General features: G+C 35.9%; 1 protein-coding gene across 1 annotated transcript in view; it reads right to left on the minus strand.

Annotated features, from left to right (window-relative positions):
• RBBP8NL (RBBP8 N-terminal like) overlaps positions 1 to 15,885 on the minus strand; it is a 63,696-nt gene that overhangs the window by 33,031 nt on the left and 14,780 nt on the right. The window contains exons 2-4 of the mRNA XM_012539645.3: positions 3,045 to 3,198; positions 2,252 to 2,294; positions 1,177 to 1,272 (exon numbers count right to left, since the gene is read on the minus strand). Coding sequence (XP_012395099.1) covers positions 1,177 to 1,272; positions 2,252 to 2,294; positions 3,045 to 3,105 — 200 coding nt within the window. The 5' untranslated portion in view covers positions 3,106 to 3,198. The remainder of the gene's footprint in view (positions 1 to 1,176; positions 1,273 to 2,251; positions 2,295 to 3,044; positions 3,199 to 15,885) is intronic.

Here is a 15,885-nt window from a genome sequence, read left to right on the forward strand (position 1 = left end):
TATTCTATAAGTATTCCTGAAAAGTTGAGAATAAATGGAATTCTTGTAAAGTGAATCCTATTTTAAATACTACCAAAGAGAGTTCTAAGAAAAATACTTTTACAGGGAATCTGTGTAATCTGACAATTCTAATCACAGGAGGGAGTGTGATACAATTGGACTTGAATTGGAATTCTGAGTCTGCCATTTATAATTTGGGTATTTGGAGTAAGGCATTTCATCTTTTACAGATTCAGTTTCCTCATCTATAAAATGGAAATCATACTACTTGAACTACCTGCCTCACAGAGTGGTTGTGAGGATCAAGTTAGATTGTGTATATGTTAGCAGTTTGAAAAATGGAACAGTGTAAAATCTCTAAAGTGCTAAACAATTTATAGAGATCTTGAGAAACATACATACATATATGTGTGTGTGATAATAATTGTAGCAATAATTAGACTCTATTTGATTGATAAATTTGGATTTTTGTGTATGGGAATTGAATTGGAGAAAGCTCTGAAATAAGAATCAGGAAACTAGAATTTGAGTCCCTTGTTGGCCGATGACAAGTTGTGAAACCATGAGCAAATTGTTTATCTTTTGGTACATTAGTTTTTTCATTTATAATAAAGGTATAATACTTCTACTCTCCTTACAGAGAGATAGAAGAGAACCTTATAGATGGGACAGCACATTAAAAATGCTAAAGTTCCATATAAAGGTGAAGTATAAAATTATAGATTGTTAAGATTAAGAAGGACTTAAGATTATGACTATATATTTATTGTTCAATTGTTTTAGTTATGTTCCACTCTTCATGACCCTATTGTAGTTTTCTTGGCAAAGTTACTGCAGTGGTTTGCCATTTCCTTGTCCAGCTTATTTTACAGAAGAGAAAATCAAGGCAAACAGGATCAAGTGACCTTCCTAAGGTATACACCCACCAAGGGTCTAAGGTCAGATTTGAACTCAGGAAGATGAGTTTTCCTGACTCCAGGTCTGATGCTCTATCCACTGAGCCACTAAAGTGGGATTTACCAGTGCTTTCAAAAGGCACTGTATTCTTGGAATTCCTTAAATGAGAAATAATTTCCAAGTCATGTTCTATTCCTAACAAAGGGAAATTTATTCCTTAAATAGGACCCTGTGGGCTGCTGCTTGTCCTGCTGGGTCCTTCCAGTGGACAGGACTTACCTGTTTTCTAATACCTTCACATTCTCCTTCAGGGCTTTCTGCTGTTCTCGAAGCTGGTGGTTTTTGGCGAATAGCTCTTCAATCCTCTGGGCATCTCTAACTCAAAGAAAGAAGGAGGAGACAATGAAAATGATCTTTTGCCTTCAGCAAGGAAAATTTCCAAATAAAAAAAAGTTTATTAAGATTGGCTTGGATAGGAGAAGGACTTAAAACAGGGGATACCAGCTAGGAGACTATCACAGTAGTCCAGGTGAGAGAGGATGAAGACCTAAACTGGAATCATAGAATCATGGGAGTTTTTAACTGAAAAGGATTTTAGAGTCTATCAGGATTAGAGGTAGGATAATAGGGAAGAGTTGGACATGACTGATGTTTTGTTAATTAAAGGATCTGAGTTCAACTCCTGACTCTGCCACTAATTTGCTCTATGACTCTATCCCAGTGACTTAGGATCATAGGATATAGAGCTATAAGGGATCTTAGAGGATGTTTAATTAAATTGATTTGGAGAAAGATTGATATGGAATTGACATGGAGAAAGATGTGGCAGGTTACACAGAAGGCAAACCATCAGAGACAGGTTTTTTGACTTTTTTTCTAGGATTCCTGCCACTGCAACACAGCTGACTTTTCTTCACTTTATTGTTTTTTTCATCTGGAGAATGAGTGGGTTGGAGCAGATCATTTTTAAGGTCCTGCTTTACTTAGACTTTCTATCACTTCTATGTAGTTCATTCAAATGAAGGATGGAGCACTATTTCCAATTTGCCAAGGATGGTTTGCCTCCTTTGCTCCCCTATCCCTCTGGAGTTCCTCCCTTCATTGGTGGTATTTTGAGCCCAGCCTCCACATTGAGCCATAAAACTGGGAGACCCACCAGAAACTCTAAGGGAAAAGGTCAATCTTCTGTAGGCTTCATATATTACTTAGGGCTGGGTGAGGCTCTCTTTAATCATGGAAAGGGTTTTTGCCAAACCCTAACACATATTTCTTTTGAAGATTTTCTCTGGATCCTTAGAGAGAACACTAAGGGTCAGCTAATATAGCGGTGGGGCCCCTTGTTAGCTGAACTCACCGGCACTTCTCTGTATTGAGCTCCAACAACTTGTTCTGCAGCCCTGAAAGAGGGGGAGGACATTAGGACACTGAGCAGTTTGATTTTAGAACCAAGACACTGTTTAGTGTTTGGGCATCTTATCTGGCAGAAGGATGTGGAAATGAAGAAGCTCTGTGGTTCTCTTTTATGGGAGGAGAGCTGGCTGAAAGGGGATGTTAGAATTTCAGTGAGGAGCCATTCACCTTCCTCTTCTTCTCATCCATGACAAGGGCCTTTCCTGGCTGTCTTTAACCAATGATTAATTGTGCTTTCCTATCAAAGTTATATATGGGTATTTCCAGAGCCCTCCCTCACTACTTATCTCTCCAGCTCTGGTACATGTACCTTGGTAAGGGCCATGGATTTGGAGTCAGAAAATATATATTTGTATTTGCTAGATACAGTTGTGTGGAACTGAGAAGACTCATTTTTCTGAGTTCTAGTCAGGCCTCAAACATTTACAAGCCTTATGAGACTGGGCACCTCCCTTAATCCAGCACCTCTGGGTTCAGGTTCTATGCATTCTTATCTTCCTAAACCTAAATCCTCATTCCAGGGCAACCTATTTCTTTTATAACAAACAAATGCTCTTTATAAGGACCCTGCCATTTATACTACCTTACATATGACATGGGCATTTAGAACCTTCTTTCAGTCAAGGTGCCATAGTATTAGGGAGCATCATAAGGTACAGTTTGGAAGGTTCCAGCCTGAAATATTGCTTAGCCCACAATGTGACCTTGCTCTTGTCTCCTTGGAGGTTGGATCATACCGAGGACTTCTTTTTCATGGATGTCCTTCAACTTGTTCAAGCATTCGGTGAAACAGTCCATGGCTGGGACCTGGTCCTGTAAACTTTCTTCCCTTGCTCTTCTTGTGGCAGTTGGAACTTTCTCCTTTGGTCTTATCTCATGTTAGTCTCTGACCTTAAAAAAATAATCATAACATGTAGAGAGTAGAAGTAGTAGGGTAATAGTGATGGAGCCACTCAGAACCTAATGGCCTTTTCTTGACTTCATATGAAGTTAAATGTAAGAATCCAGAAGAACTATCTCTTATTCTTTGGTGATAGCAAAACTTTCTGCCCTTTAGCCCTTTAGCCAAGCCTCTCAACATAGACAAAGTGAAGTGAATGGTGAACTCTGCTCCTAAAGCTTTACTGTTCCTTCCTAACCCATTCACTCCCCTCCTCCCCCCCACCAGCTGTTGTTCCCTTGTCCCAGTGTAATAAGTGCATCACTGAAACTGGGATTTTACAAGATCTACCTTCAAATAGCAACTTAAAAAACATTACTTGTATGACCATAGATAAATCCCTCTAGTTTCCTCAGTTTTCTTCTTTAAAATAAGAGGGTTAGACACTCATCTAAGGTCTATTTTAGCTCTAACTGCTGTTTTCCCATGATTCTCTGTTCTAAATAACAGTTTCTATCAAGATCTCAGATGTGTTATTGGCTGAATACAGAGAAGACATAGCTGACAGCTGGGTTCTTTGGCAAGATGAACTTTGTATCTACATGGAGAAAACTTCTTAGACATTGAGAAGGAACATAGACATATACAACACATACACATAAACATGCATATACACACACGCCACAGCCACCAAGAATCATTTAAAATTTCAGTAGCCAGCCTTAGCAGTCCACAGCAGACTGAAATATTGAGAATGTTTATTGTTCCTACTGGATTAAGATACCAAAAGGCTTGTCATGAATTATGGTTGATCTATTTGTTTGATGTTCCTAGTTCTATAATAGAAGGCAAAACAGGCTTGTAATTTAGTTGTTGACCCTAATTAACTTCTATTTAACACACACACACACACAAGGCAGCTTATAAAATCTTTTTTCAAGGCTCTTTTTGGAAACTCACATTGAAGTAATGCCAAATGGAAGTTGATGTATGTGAGAAATTTTTCTAAGAATGGGCTTCATTTTGGGCTTGAACTAGCCATTGATCTTATTGTGCCATTCCTTTATTCATTCATTTAAGTCATTTATTAAACAAGAAATCATCAAAAACTTCCAGTATGCTTAGGTTTATATTCTTGGATGTAAGAGAGTTAGGAGGAAAAGATGTAATCCCTGTGCTTGGGAAGCCCATATTGAGTAGAGAAAAGCTTGGTTTAGTAGAAAAAAGCACTGGACCTGGGGCTAAGAAACATATGTTTAAATATTGGCTCTGAATATTTAAAAAAATTCCCCCCCTTAAAAAAACAAAATAAAACCATGTGACCTTGCGCAAATCATTAAAGTTACATATTGTAGCAGATAGAGAACTAGACTTGAAGCTCATCTTAAGTCCAGAAAAACATGGATTTGAATCCTTCATCAGTCACTTACTAGCTATATGCGTTTTGGCAAGTCATTTAATTGCTCTTGTCTCAGTTTCCTTATTTATAAATAGGGGATAATAACCCTATCTCACAGGGTTGCTTGTGATAATGAGAAAATGCTTTGGGAACCTTAAAGTACTATGAAAGGGTCAGCTCTTTTTTTATAAAGAGGTTAAATGTGTTGTATAGAGCTACTCAACTGTGAAAACAAAGATAGAAGAGCAGATGGATCAGACTGAGTATGCCCAAGGTAATTCTGTGCTGGAGGTACCATGATTTTGAGAGAATTGAGGGGTTGAATGACAACATAGCTGAAAGATCTTGGAAACAACAATTGATGATTTATTATTACAAAAACCCAAGATCATCCTAAAAAAAAATCAATAACAAGTAATCCATAATTCTACTTTCCTAACACTAAAAAAACCTTTTAAATAATAATTGACTGTACCTGGAACTTTAAAATTTGCAATAAACTTTATGAACATCTCAGTTTGAAATCAACATAATCATAACAACCCTATGAGTCAGGTTTGGCAAGCATTATTATCCCCAGTGGTCATTGTCATTGCCATCTTCCCAGCTGCACATGGTCAAATAGTTTATAAGTGTCAGAGATAGAATTAGAATGAAGATCTTCTTATCTCTGAATCTAAATTCCTATTTTTTTTAAACCACATTGCCTCTCCTTTATCAGATTATTCTACACATGGATTGAGAATATTTGTGATGAAGGCATTAAAAAGATATTAAGCAGACTTTAAAAATAATTTTCCATAGCAGATCTATGTTAAATTTAATTAAAGATCCAATTGATTGTGTTCAGTAATAAAGAGAGCCATCTACACCCAGAGAGAGGACTATGGGAACTAAGTGTGGACCACAACATAGCATTTTCACTCTTTCTGTTATTGTTTGCTTGAATTTTTGTTTTCCTTCTCAGGTTTTTTTTTTTCTAGATCCGATTTTTCTTGTACAGCAAGATAACTATATAAATATGTATACATATATTGGATTTAACATATTTAACACAAATTAGGCTACCTGCCATCTAAGAGAGGGCTTGGGGGGAAAGAGGGAAAAATTTGGAACAGAAGGTTTTGCAAAGGTCAATGCTGAAAAAATTACTCATGCATATGTATTATAAATAAAAAGCTATAATAAAAAGGACTAATTTTGAAGTCCTATCATTAAAAAAAAGATCTAATTGATTGGAAGGTGCAGATACTGCTGTACTTATTCTTAGTAGGGTATAAAAAATTTGATTGAGAGGAGCAAAATGATGCTTTAAAAATATTCTTCTAACAAAGTGTCTCTCACATATATTTCTTAAACCACATAGGCTTCTTTGAACTAAGTTATATAACTTTGACAGTTCTCTGATTAGTATCAAGTTAAGGAATTAAATAGGTATATTTTCACCAAAGATATTTGCCACAATGATGTAGATTAAATCAAAGAAGGACTCAGTGGATGTAAAATTCTCCAGATTTCCTGTCTATGGATGACACTGTGTTTATTGGAATGAGATCCAGAACATTGCACTTTGTTTTCAGTGAGATTTATAATCTTGCAAAAAAGTTTGATCTTTATATAAGAAAGATTATGTGGATAAAAAATACCTGTTATAAATATTATATGCAGTTGAATAGCTCATAAGTCCATCAGTATGTGTGTGTATATACATATTTATACATATACATTTATACATATGTACCTTCCCACATATATGTACACACATATATATATATGCATGAATATATGTATATATATGCATTATATATACACATATTTATATACATCTTCTATAGACGTTTTATATGGAATATGACCTGAGTCCAGAACTGAATAACAGTGTTAGAGCAGGTTGGATTAAATTTGGGGCATTAAACAATGTTTTTAATGACCTCAAACTCAAGTAAACTAAATTAAAAAAAATCAAGTCATAGAATATTATAGTATCTGAAGAATTTAATTTGAGCATTACCCAAATGGCAACAGAGAAGACTATAGTGAGCACAAGTAGGTGATAGCATATTACCAATGAAGAATAGGTAGTTAGGTGGTGCTAAAATAGAGCTGCAGAAGGAAATGACAAATGACAAAACACTTCAATATCTTAGCCAAGAAAACCCCAAATGAGGTCATGAAAAGTCAGACATGACTGAAAATGACTAAACAACATTAACAATAAAGACTTATGCAGAAGAAGTTTTATAAAGGATATTATTTGTTGTATATAGGACCGATCAAAAATGATTACCAGTGGACAGCCTGCACATTCTATTTCATGTATATGAGGTAGAATTAGGAACCCAGTATTTTGGTGGAATCTCTATGGAAGATTTATTTTTATTGTAGCTTTTTATTTACAGGATATATGTATGGGTAATCAGCATTGACAATTGCAAGACCTTTTGTTCCAACTTTTCCCTTCTTCCCCCCCCCCCTTTCCCCCAGATAGCATGTTGACCAATACATGTTAAATATGGTGAAGTATAAGTTAAATAAAATATATGTATACATGTCTATGGAAGATTTATTAAAGGATATAGACATAGACAATTGTTGTGTAGGATGAGTAAACATATATGGGTTGTCATCTGTATCATTGGAACAAAAATGAGGATAAGGGTGTTATATAAGTTACAGATCCATTTAAGTATCAAAATAAATGTAAGAATGGCCTGGAAGAAGTTCTTCCTTTTCCCCTCCCAGCTTTTTTGCTGATTCTCCTTTCTTCTTCCTCATCATCTCCATCCTTCATGAAGAGTGCCCTCCTCTCATCCCCACACTTTTTGGAAAGAACCCCAAAGAACTACCAGAATCCTCAGGACTACTCCTTTTCTCTTAGTGATTTCAGGCTGGAGTCTTTCAGGTTCTCTGCCTTGAAATGCAAGTTGCTGTTTACAACTTTTGGATGAGTTGGGAGTCACCACCCATAATTCTCCCCAAAAGATGGAGGACGAGCAAGTCTGGATCAAGTTCTAGTTTTACAGATTTCCCTGTCATCATATCATCCTGATGCTCAGATACTTCCAACTGATCTGCCATTGTGTCCTAAAAGACCACCAGAATTTGCCATCCACCTAGCTACCACAGTCTTAGGACTTATGTATCTTTCTCTCCATCTTTCAGTTGCATTTTCTAATGTCTGTTGTCTTTCCCACCTGGAATATGAGTTTGAGAAGAGGTACTGTCTCATTTTCTCTATCTCTAATATTTAGTACAGTGTTTAGCATATAATAAATATTTAATAATCCATTTTTATTCATTCTTATTATTCATGCTACTGTCATTATTAAATAATCATATAACTTTTTTTTTTTTTACTGGACCTATGATTTCATTGATATGGGGAACTTCCAATGAGGAACTTTATCTGAAGTACTAAGAAATCAATTGACTTGCTCAGAGTCATGCAGCCGGTTCCTGTCAGAAATGGATGTGAAATCAGTTCTACCTGATTTTGAAGCTAGCCCTCTTTCCCCCATACTATTTTCTGCAAATGCCAATGCAAGATAAGTGCATTTATCTGGGTTATGTATTTTTTCTGTGTTATTTAGAATCCCCCTTTTACAAATGAATTCCAGGATCATCTGACTGGAAACTCTATTGGGAAGCTAATTAGTCCACCCTCTCCTTGGATATAATAGAATCATATATTTAAAACTGGAAATGACTTTGGAGGTCATGAAATACAGCACCTTGTAGGTGATGAAACTGTCTCCTATAGACCTATAAGAAGTAGCAAAGTCAGAATTTGAACTTAGCTCCTCTGACTCCAAACCCAGCATTCTTCCCATTATAACATATCTTTGAATCTCACCCTAATGAGGTAAAACTATTTTTTAACAAATGTCCAAAGCTAAAAGTAGAAGAATTTAGAATAGGTCTGGAAGGGGACCCAGAATAGAAGCATTTTCTCTTTCTTTAGGTTAGTTCATTTAGTTAATGAGCCTCACTAAAGGATAGAAGTGGATTGTAAGATTTTTTGCCTTTTATTTTGTCTATTTATTTGATTTTTGCTTTTGTTGATAGTTGTTTTTACAATTAAAAAAACCAAACTAACAATAACTTCAAAAAAAGTGACCTAAGGAATTACTCCTGGACAGGACTTTGGAGCTCTGTTTTGAAATTGTATAGTATGTCTAAAATGACTGGATGTTTTCATAGGTCTTTTCTTCTGAGTATCTCAATTTTACAGATTGATTTCCTTGATCCTCCCACTGATCTTTTGTGAGAAAAGGAGGTGCCAAACACATAGCCCTCTCTTTTTCTTTGAACTTTTTCAAAGGTAGGCTCTCCTTCACTATAAATGCAAGGTGTGATTGTTTAATTTTATGGTTTGAACCTTCCACAAGTATATCATTTTAAAGTTTACAAAATGCTTTCACAACCATTATCTCATTTGATCCCCACAATTATCCTGTGGGATATTTAGTTAGAGGAGAAATTATCGTCCCCATTTTATAGAGGAGTAAGCTGAGACTAGAAAAGGTCAAATTATTTGACTAAAATCACAAAATTGTGACAAATCTGCTCCTAATTCATCATGACAATATAACCACTATTGGTCAAGCACATATTGCTTAGATGATGACAAAAGAGAAAAGAGAGAGCTATTTAATTATTGTATGGAGAGAAAACTTTTAGTAATCATGGTATCATCCTTTAAACAGACCACTTGCATGAATTTAACCCAGATCATAGACAAATTGGTTAATTTATGTAGCTTTGCTAAATTCAGACTTTGGGAGATAGAAAGACTTCTAGGCTCCTAGAATCACAAATCTCAGAGTTGAAAAGAACTTTAAAAACCAGTTAGTCCAATCTCTTATCCCAAGTTGCACCTCTAGTCTCTTCTTGAAGTTATCCTTTGATGGAGAGTTCACAAAACCACCTTGGGAAACCCATTCCTTTCACTTTGGGAAAATTGAATTGTTAGGAAGTTTTTCCTTTCATTGAGCCAAAGTTCTATCCTGTTCATTTCTTGGTTCTGATTCTATCTTATAAAGGGGAGTGGCAATGGAATTTTTGTTGAGACAAAGAAAAGGAATTTGAATGAGGTAGTCAAGTTATTAAGAAGTGATAATTGCCTATAAAAAGTTTTAAGTAGGTGTTTAAGGTTGAGGTATAAGCATTAATAAGTAGTTTTAAGAAACCAGGTTGGAAACCTCAACCATTGTGGTGAACAGGGGAAATTGTGAAGTGGTTCATATTGAGTGTGAAATGTTTTTATTTCCACCACAGCCTAGTGCCTGTTACTTATGTGTTCCCAACATAAACCAATCTTTCTCCCAGAGGAAAAGGTAAAACAGCTGGAAGAATGTCTCTACACATTCCAGATGTTAGAATAAAGATTGACTGAAGCAATAGATGCAAATGCTTCTGGGGAGGAAAAAAAAGAACCTGAGGTGGAAGAAGGGAGCTACTAGGTGAGAGAGGTCATTTGGTAGAGGAATAAGAGGAAGTAGAGTTGTAGTAGTTAGTAATTCCCTGCTCAGTGTACTGAGATAGTGATAACAAAACATATAGAAATCTATTGACTTTCTGGGCAGCTATGTGGTACAGTAGATAGAATACTTGGCTTGGAGTCAGGAAGACTCATCTTCTCAGACACTTAGTAATTGTGTGATTTTTCAGTTAGTCCTGTTTGTTTCAGTTTCTCATCTGTAGAATGAGTGGAGAAGGAAGTGACAAATGACTCCAGTGTCTCTGTCCAGAAAACTCCAAATGGGGTGATGAAGAATCAGACATGATTGAAATGACTAACCAAAAATGTCCTCCTGGAGCTTCTATATATAGATATAGGCCCTAAGACATCCAAATAGATGACAGCTATACACTCTGAGATTCAATTGAATCACAAATGATGCTACCAGAAGAAACATAAAACAAATTATGCATAATTATAAAGTCTTGGCAAGAAACAGAAGACCACAGGGTGCGGTTTGTATTTTCCTGACTATTGTCTATCAAAGCTAAAGAATACATAAGAGAAAAATTAACTTGCTAGCTGAGAAGGGATTTCTGAGAATGAGATTTGGATTTCTCCATCATGGGTTTAAGGTTGACAGATTCCTGGCCAGGAATTGACTACATCTAACAAAGACTGGTAAGAATGTTTTTGTCAGATGTCTTTCAATCTTAATCAACACATCATTAAGCTGAAAAGGATTGGTTGGCTTGCAGAAGGACTGTACATATCCTTGAAAATCAGAGTTTAGGGAGTAACCTTAAAGAAGGAAGTCAGTTGACAAACTAGCATTTATTAAGTTACCTACTATATGTCTGTTATTGTGTTAAGTGCTTGGGATATAAATGAAGGCAAAAAAACCAGACCCTGCTATCAAAGAGTTCACAGTCTAATGGGTGAGATTACAACTATATACAAATGAGTCATGCACTGTATATGATAAATTGTCACCAATTCATTAAGATTATTAAGGAGAACTGGGATCAATTTCTTTAAAAAGGTGTGACTTTTGCTGAGGCTTAAAGAAAGCCTGGGAAGCTAAGAGGTAGAAATGGAAAGGGAAAGTGTTTCTGGTATGAGGGATTATCAGTGAAAACACTCAGGCAGGAGATAGTGTTGTATTTGCCAAGCAGCAAGGAAAACAGTGTTGCTGTCATTGGGAGAAGAATAGTTAAGGCAGCTGCAAATTCTAGGAGACAGAAATTCAAGAAAGGAACCAGTAGGAAAACCCATGCCATCAGGTAACTCTAGATAAATGTACAAGGTTTAAGCAATGAACAAAAAGAGCCAATCGTTCTAATTCAAGTGAGCAAATTTGACTTCAAAACTTGTTCTGTGACTTGGTGTGCTGGAACACATGACTGGACTGTGAGAAACATTATAGACAAAAGAAGCATTGGAGTAGAATTGAATATTTAGAAGGAATAGTCATATATGGAAATGTTGCAACCAGATTTGGGAAGCATGATGGAAAGTATTTGGGTAAAAGTCAAAGAACAGAGAGATAGAAATGTTTTTTGTCATTAGACTATCCCACAGATGGTCTTGACAGAAAGAAATAAATGTGGATTTTTAGAAACTAATCACAAACTTAACGTGGAAGTATAATATGTAGTAGTGGGAGACTTTAACCATCCTCTTACCTTTTGGAACTCTCTGCCAAAAGCAGATTAGCTAATAGCATTTAGTTTCGCCTTAGTGATAATTTCATTCTTCAAAAGATAGAGAAAAAATATTCTGCATCTAATTCTCATTTGTACAGAAGAACTGGCTGCTGCAGTGGAAATGATGGAAACCTGTATGATGAATAACCGTTAGTATTCCATTCTAGAATTTATCATAGGGGAGAGAAACCTAGGCATAGTCTGATATATACTTTAGGTTTTTGAAAAGTAGATTGCAATGGGTTCAGAGGAAAAATAGGGGGGATCCCATGGATTATAATGTATCACCATAGGCAGAATGGGAGATGCCCCAAAATAATATTCTGAAGACACAAAGGGTAATAAGGTAATTCAAATAAGAAGGAAAATGGGATTTGTTTAAAGAGATCTATGTATACACACAGAGATTTCATAAACTAATTTAACTTTTTAAAAATGTAGACAAGATGGAGACCAACTTGTCTTTTTAAACATGTAGAGAAGGGGACAGCTGGGTGGTGAAGTAGATAGAGCACCAGCCCTGAAGGTAGGAGGACCTGAGTTCAAATTTGGCCTCAGACATTTAACATTTTCTAGCTGTGTGACCCTGGGCAAGTCACTTACTCCCAATTGCCTAAGCCAAAAAAAAAAAAAAAGTAGAGAAGATGGGACATTAATACACTGTTGGTGAAATTGTAAATTAATTCAATCATTTTGGAGAGTCATCTGGAATTATGTCCTAAAAGTTATTACATTGTAACCCAGCAATATCAACATTAAGTTTATTATAGAAACTCTCTTTATATTGCCAAAGGAAATTGAGGGGATGGCCATCAGGGGGACTGGCTAAACCAATTGTGGTCTATGATTGGGATGAAATATTGCTGTGCTTTAACAAATAATGAGCAGTTTGATTTTAGAAAAACATGGAAAAGCATGAAATAATGAAGAGTAAAATAAGCTGAACCAAGAGGAAATAGAGGATATCAAGAAGATACCAAGACAGGGGAATCAAGAGGATACAGTAACAATAATATTGTTCAAAGAATAACGGTGAACAACTAAGCTATTCTGATTATTAAAAAAATATTCAAATCAGTTACAAGGTTCCTATTAAAGAAGATGTTATCTATCTCCCAAGAAAGAACTGATGAATAGAAGTATGCATAGTATGGTTTTACATACTATCCATACTTATAGGTATGGCTTTTGTTGTGTCAAATGATGACCTTATCTAGTACAGGGTAGGGAAGGAAGGGGGGAAACACTTAAAATAGAACTTAAAATGTAACAAAAAATGGAAAAAAAATTTAAAAAATGTACAGAAGATTTCAATCTAATAAGGCCAAGTCACAGCATGAATATTACGGTTTCAGACCTATACAAATAATGTCAGGAATACTAAAGCTCAGCTGGTTAAGGAAATTAAGGATAATATATCTCTTAAAATTTATAATGGAAGAAAAATGAGTATTGCTGGAAGGACAGGATCTTTTCTTGGCGTACTTTAGGTGATAACAAAGAAAAGGTAAAACTACTCAATTCCAATTTTCTTTCTATTTTCTCAACAATAGGAATTTGTATATACACCACAAAAATGAGTAAGGCACTTGATATTCAAGATTAGTAAGGGGATGTTTTAGGTGTCTATGATAACTTTAAGTCCCCTGATCCAGAGGAACCCCATTCTCCTGACCTAAAGAACTTTGTAGGTGGAATTTCTGAGCCATTGTCAGCAATATATGAAAAATCATGGAGAATGAGAGAAGTGCCACAAGATTGAAAAAGGGTAAATGTCCTGATTTTCAATAAAGGGAAGAAAAGAGAGCCTTCAAACTTTAGGTTAGTGAATTTAACTTTGACTCCTTAAAGAGATGATGGATAAAATTCTAGAAAGGAATCAGAGATTACAAAGAGTCAGTTTTGTTGAGGAAAAATCATGTTAGATTAACCTCATTTCCTTTCCTTTTTTTGAAAGGTTACTAATGTAGTAGGTGAAAGAAAAGCTGTAGGATAGAGTTTACCTAGATTTTAATAAGCTTTTGAGAAAAACATTTTATACTAGTTTTGTAAAGAAGCCAGAGAAATCTAGATTATGTGATAATATAATCACACAGATTCAGGACCACTTGCAAGACTGGACAAAGAATAGTTGTTAATGGTTGAAATCTAACATGGCAGGAGGGCTTCAGGGCAGGGCTTCAGTCATATATTCTTGATCTTGTACTGTTGAATCCTTTTATCAATGACTTGGATAAAGACATAGAGGGAATGCCCATCAGATTTTCAGATGATTAAAAAGTTGGGAGCAGTAGCTAATAGAATCCAAAAATATCTTGGCATGGGTAGAGTACTGGACTAAATCTAATCAGATGAAATTCAAGAGATATATGTGAAGGTTTGCATTTTAGTACAAATGCCAACTCTATTAAGATGGAGGATGCATGGATAGACAGCACTTGAAGAGTATCTAGGATTGTAAGCTCAATATGGGGCAGCTAGGTGGCACAGTGGATTGAGCACTGGTCTTGGAATCAGAAAAACTCATCTTCCTAGGTTCAAATCTTGCCTCAGATACTTATTAGCTGTGTGACCCTGTGCAAGTCATTGCATTCTGTTTATCTCAGTTTCCTCATCTCTAAAATGAGCTGGAGAAAAAGATGGTAAACCATCCTACTATCTCTGTCAAGGAAACTCCAAATGAAGTTTCAAAGAATCATCAAAGAATTAAAGTTGAACATGACTGAACAACAACAGTGACAGTAGCTCAATATGAATCAGTAGTGATTTGGCAGCCACCGCCTCCCCACCCCCACCCCCCAACCCAAAATGACAACAACAACAACAATAAAAAAACCCCAAATTACTTCAATCACAAGCAACATTAGAAGAAGGGATAGCTCTCAGAAACAGGGAAATAATAATCCCATTATATTCTGCCTTTGTCAGATGTCCTTTGTCAGATTGTGTTTGATTCTGAGTGCCACAGTTTAAGAAGGACTGGAGAATGTTCAGAGCAGGCAAACTGGAATGGTGAAAGCTCTTGAGCTCATGAAATATGAGGATCTCTTGAAGCAGCTGGGTGTGTTTAGCCAGGAGAAAAGAAGCTTGGGGAGGAGCTGAGGCGGAACATGAGTGTCATGTTCAGGCAATTGAAGGGCTCCCATGTGGAAGAGGATTATGTTTGTTCTGTTTGGCCCTAGAGGGCAGAACTAGAGCAATGGGTAGAATTTGGAAAAATTATTAGGAAAAGCTAACAATGAGAGCCGTCCAAAAGTAGACTGGCTTTCTGGAGGGCTGATAATTTCCCCCTCATTGGAGGTCATTAAGCAGATATTAAAGGATCTTTGTTGGGCATGTTACAGTGAGTGCTCCTTTCATGCATGGATTAAAATAGATGGCTTCTAAGGTCCCTTCCAACTCAGTTTCTGTGATTCTCCGATTTTGTAGGCAAATAAAAGAAACCCAATTTTTCTTTCCCACGACAGCTCTTCAAATATTAGATGACAACAACCATGGCCCCCCCTTAAATCTACTCTTCTCCAAGTTAAGCATGCTTAATTTCTTCAACTGATCCTGCTTGTCAATGTTTTCTTTATGACCTAGTGCTTGGAACTGAGTATGATCCCATCTGGATCTCAGATATAATATGAGTTGTGAACTGTTATAAACTAGAACCAATAAGTGGAATGAGAACAGCCAAAATATTTTGACCTGAATATTTTCAAGAATTTATTGGTGAAGCAGAAATGCTTGAAAGCCTTATTGAAGAAACTATTGATTGATTTTATATTGGATTTTTGTTTCTTATGAGGGAAAGCCTTGATTTCTAACTATACTTGGGAAGAATAGCACATCATCCAGTCAGAACAATCTTAAATATTGAGACCACAGTGTCAAAGTTAGTAAGGTTCTATGTACTACAGCTATTTTGAGATAAAATATAATATAAATTTAGCACTGTGTAATTAAAGCACTTTCTGCAATTACTGTTGTTATTTTCATATTGGTGTTATTATTGGAATTTTATCTCTATTACTTTCTAGTTGTATAGCTTTAGCTAAATTACTTGACCTAAGGAGAATAGATTTGATAATTTCTAAGATGTACTCTAATGTTACAACATTAGACTTTGGGACTTACAACATTAGGA

This window comes from Sarcophilus harrisii, chromosome 2, assembly GCF_902635505.1.
Source record: "Sarcophilus harrisii chromosome 2, mSarHar1.11, whole genome shotgun sequence".
Classification (NCBI taxonomy): domain Eukaryota; kingdom Metazoa; phylum Chordata; class Mammalia; order Dasyuromorphia; family Dasyuridae; genus Sarcophilus; species Sarcophilus harrisii.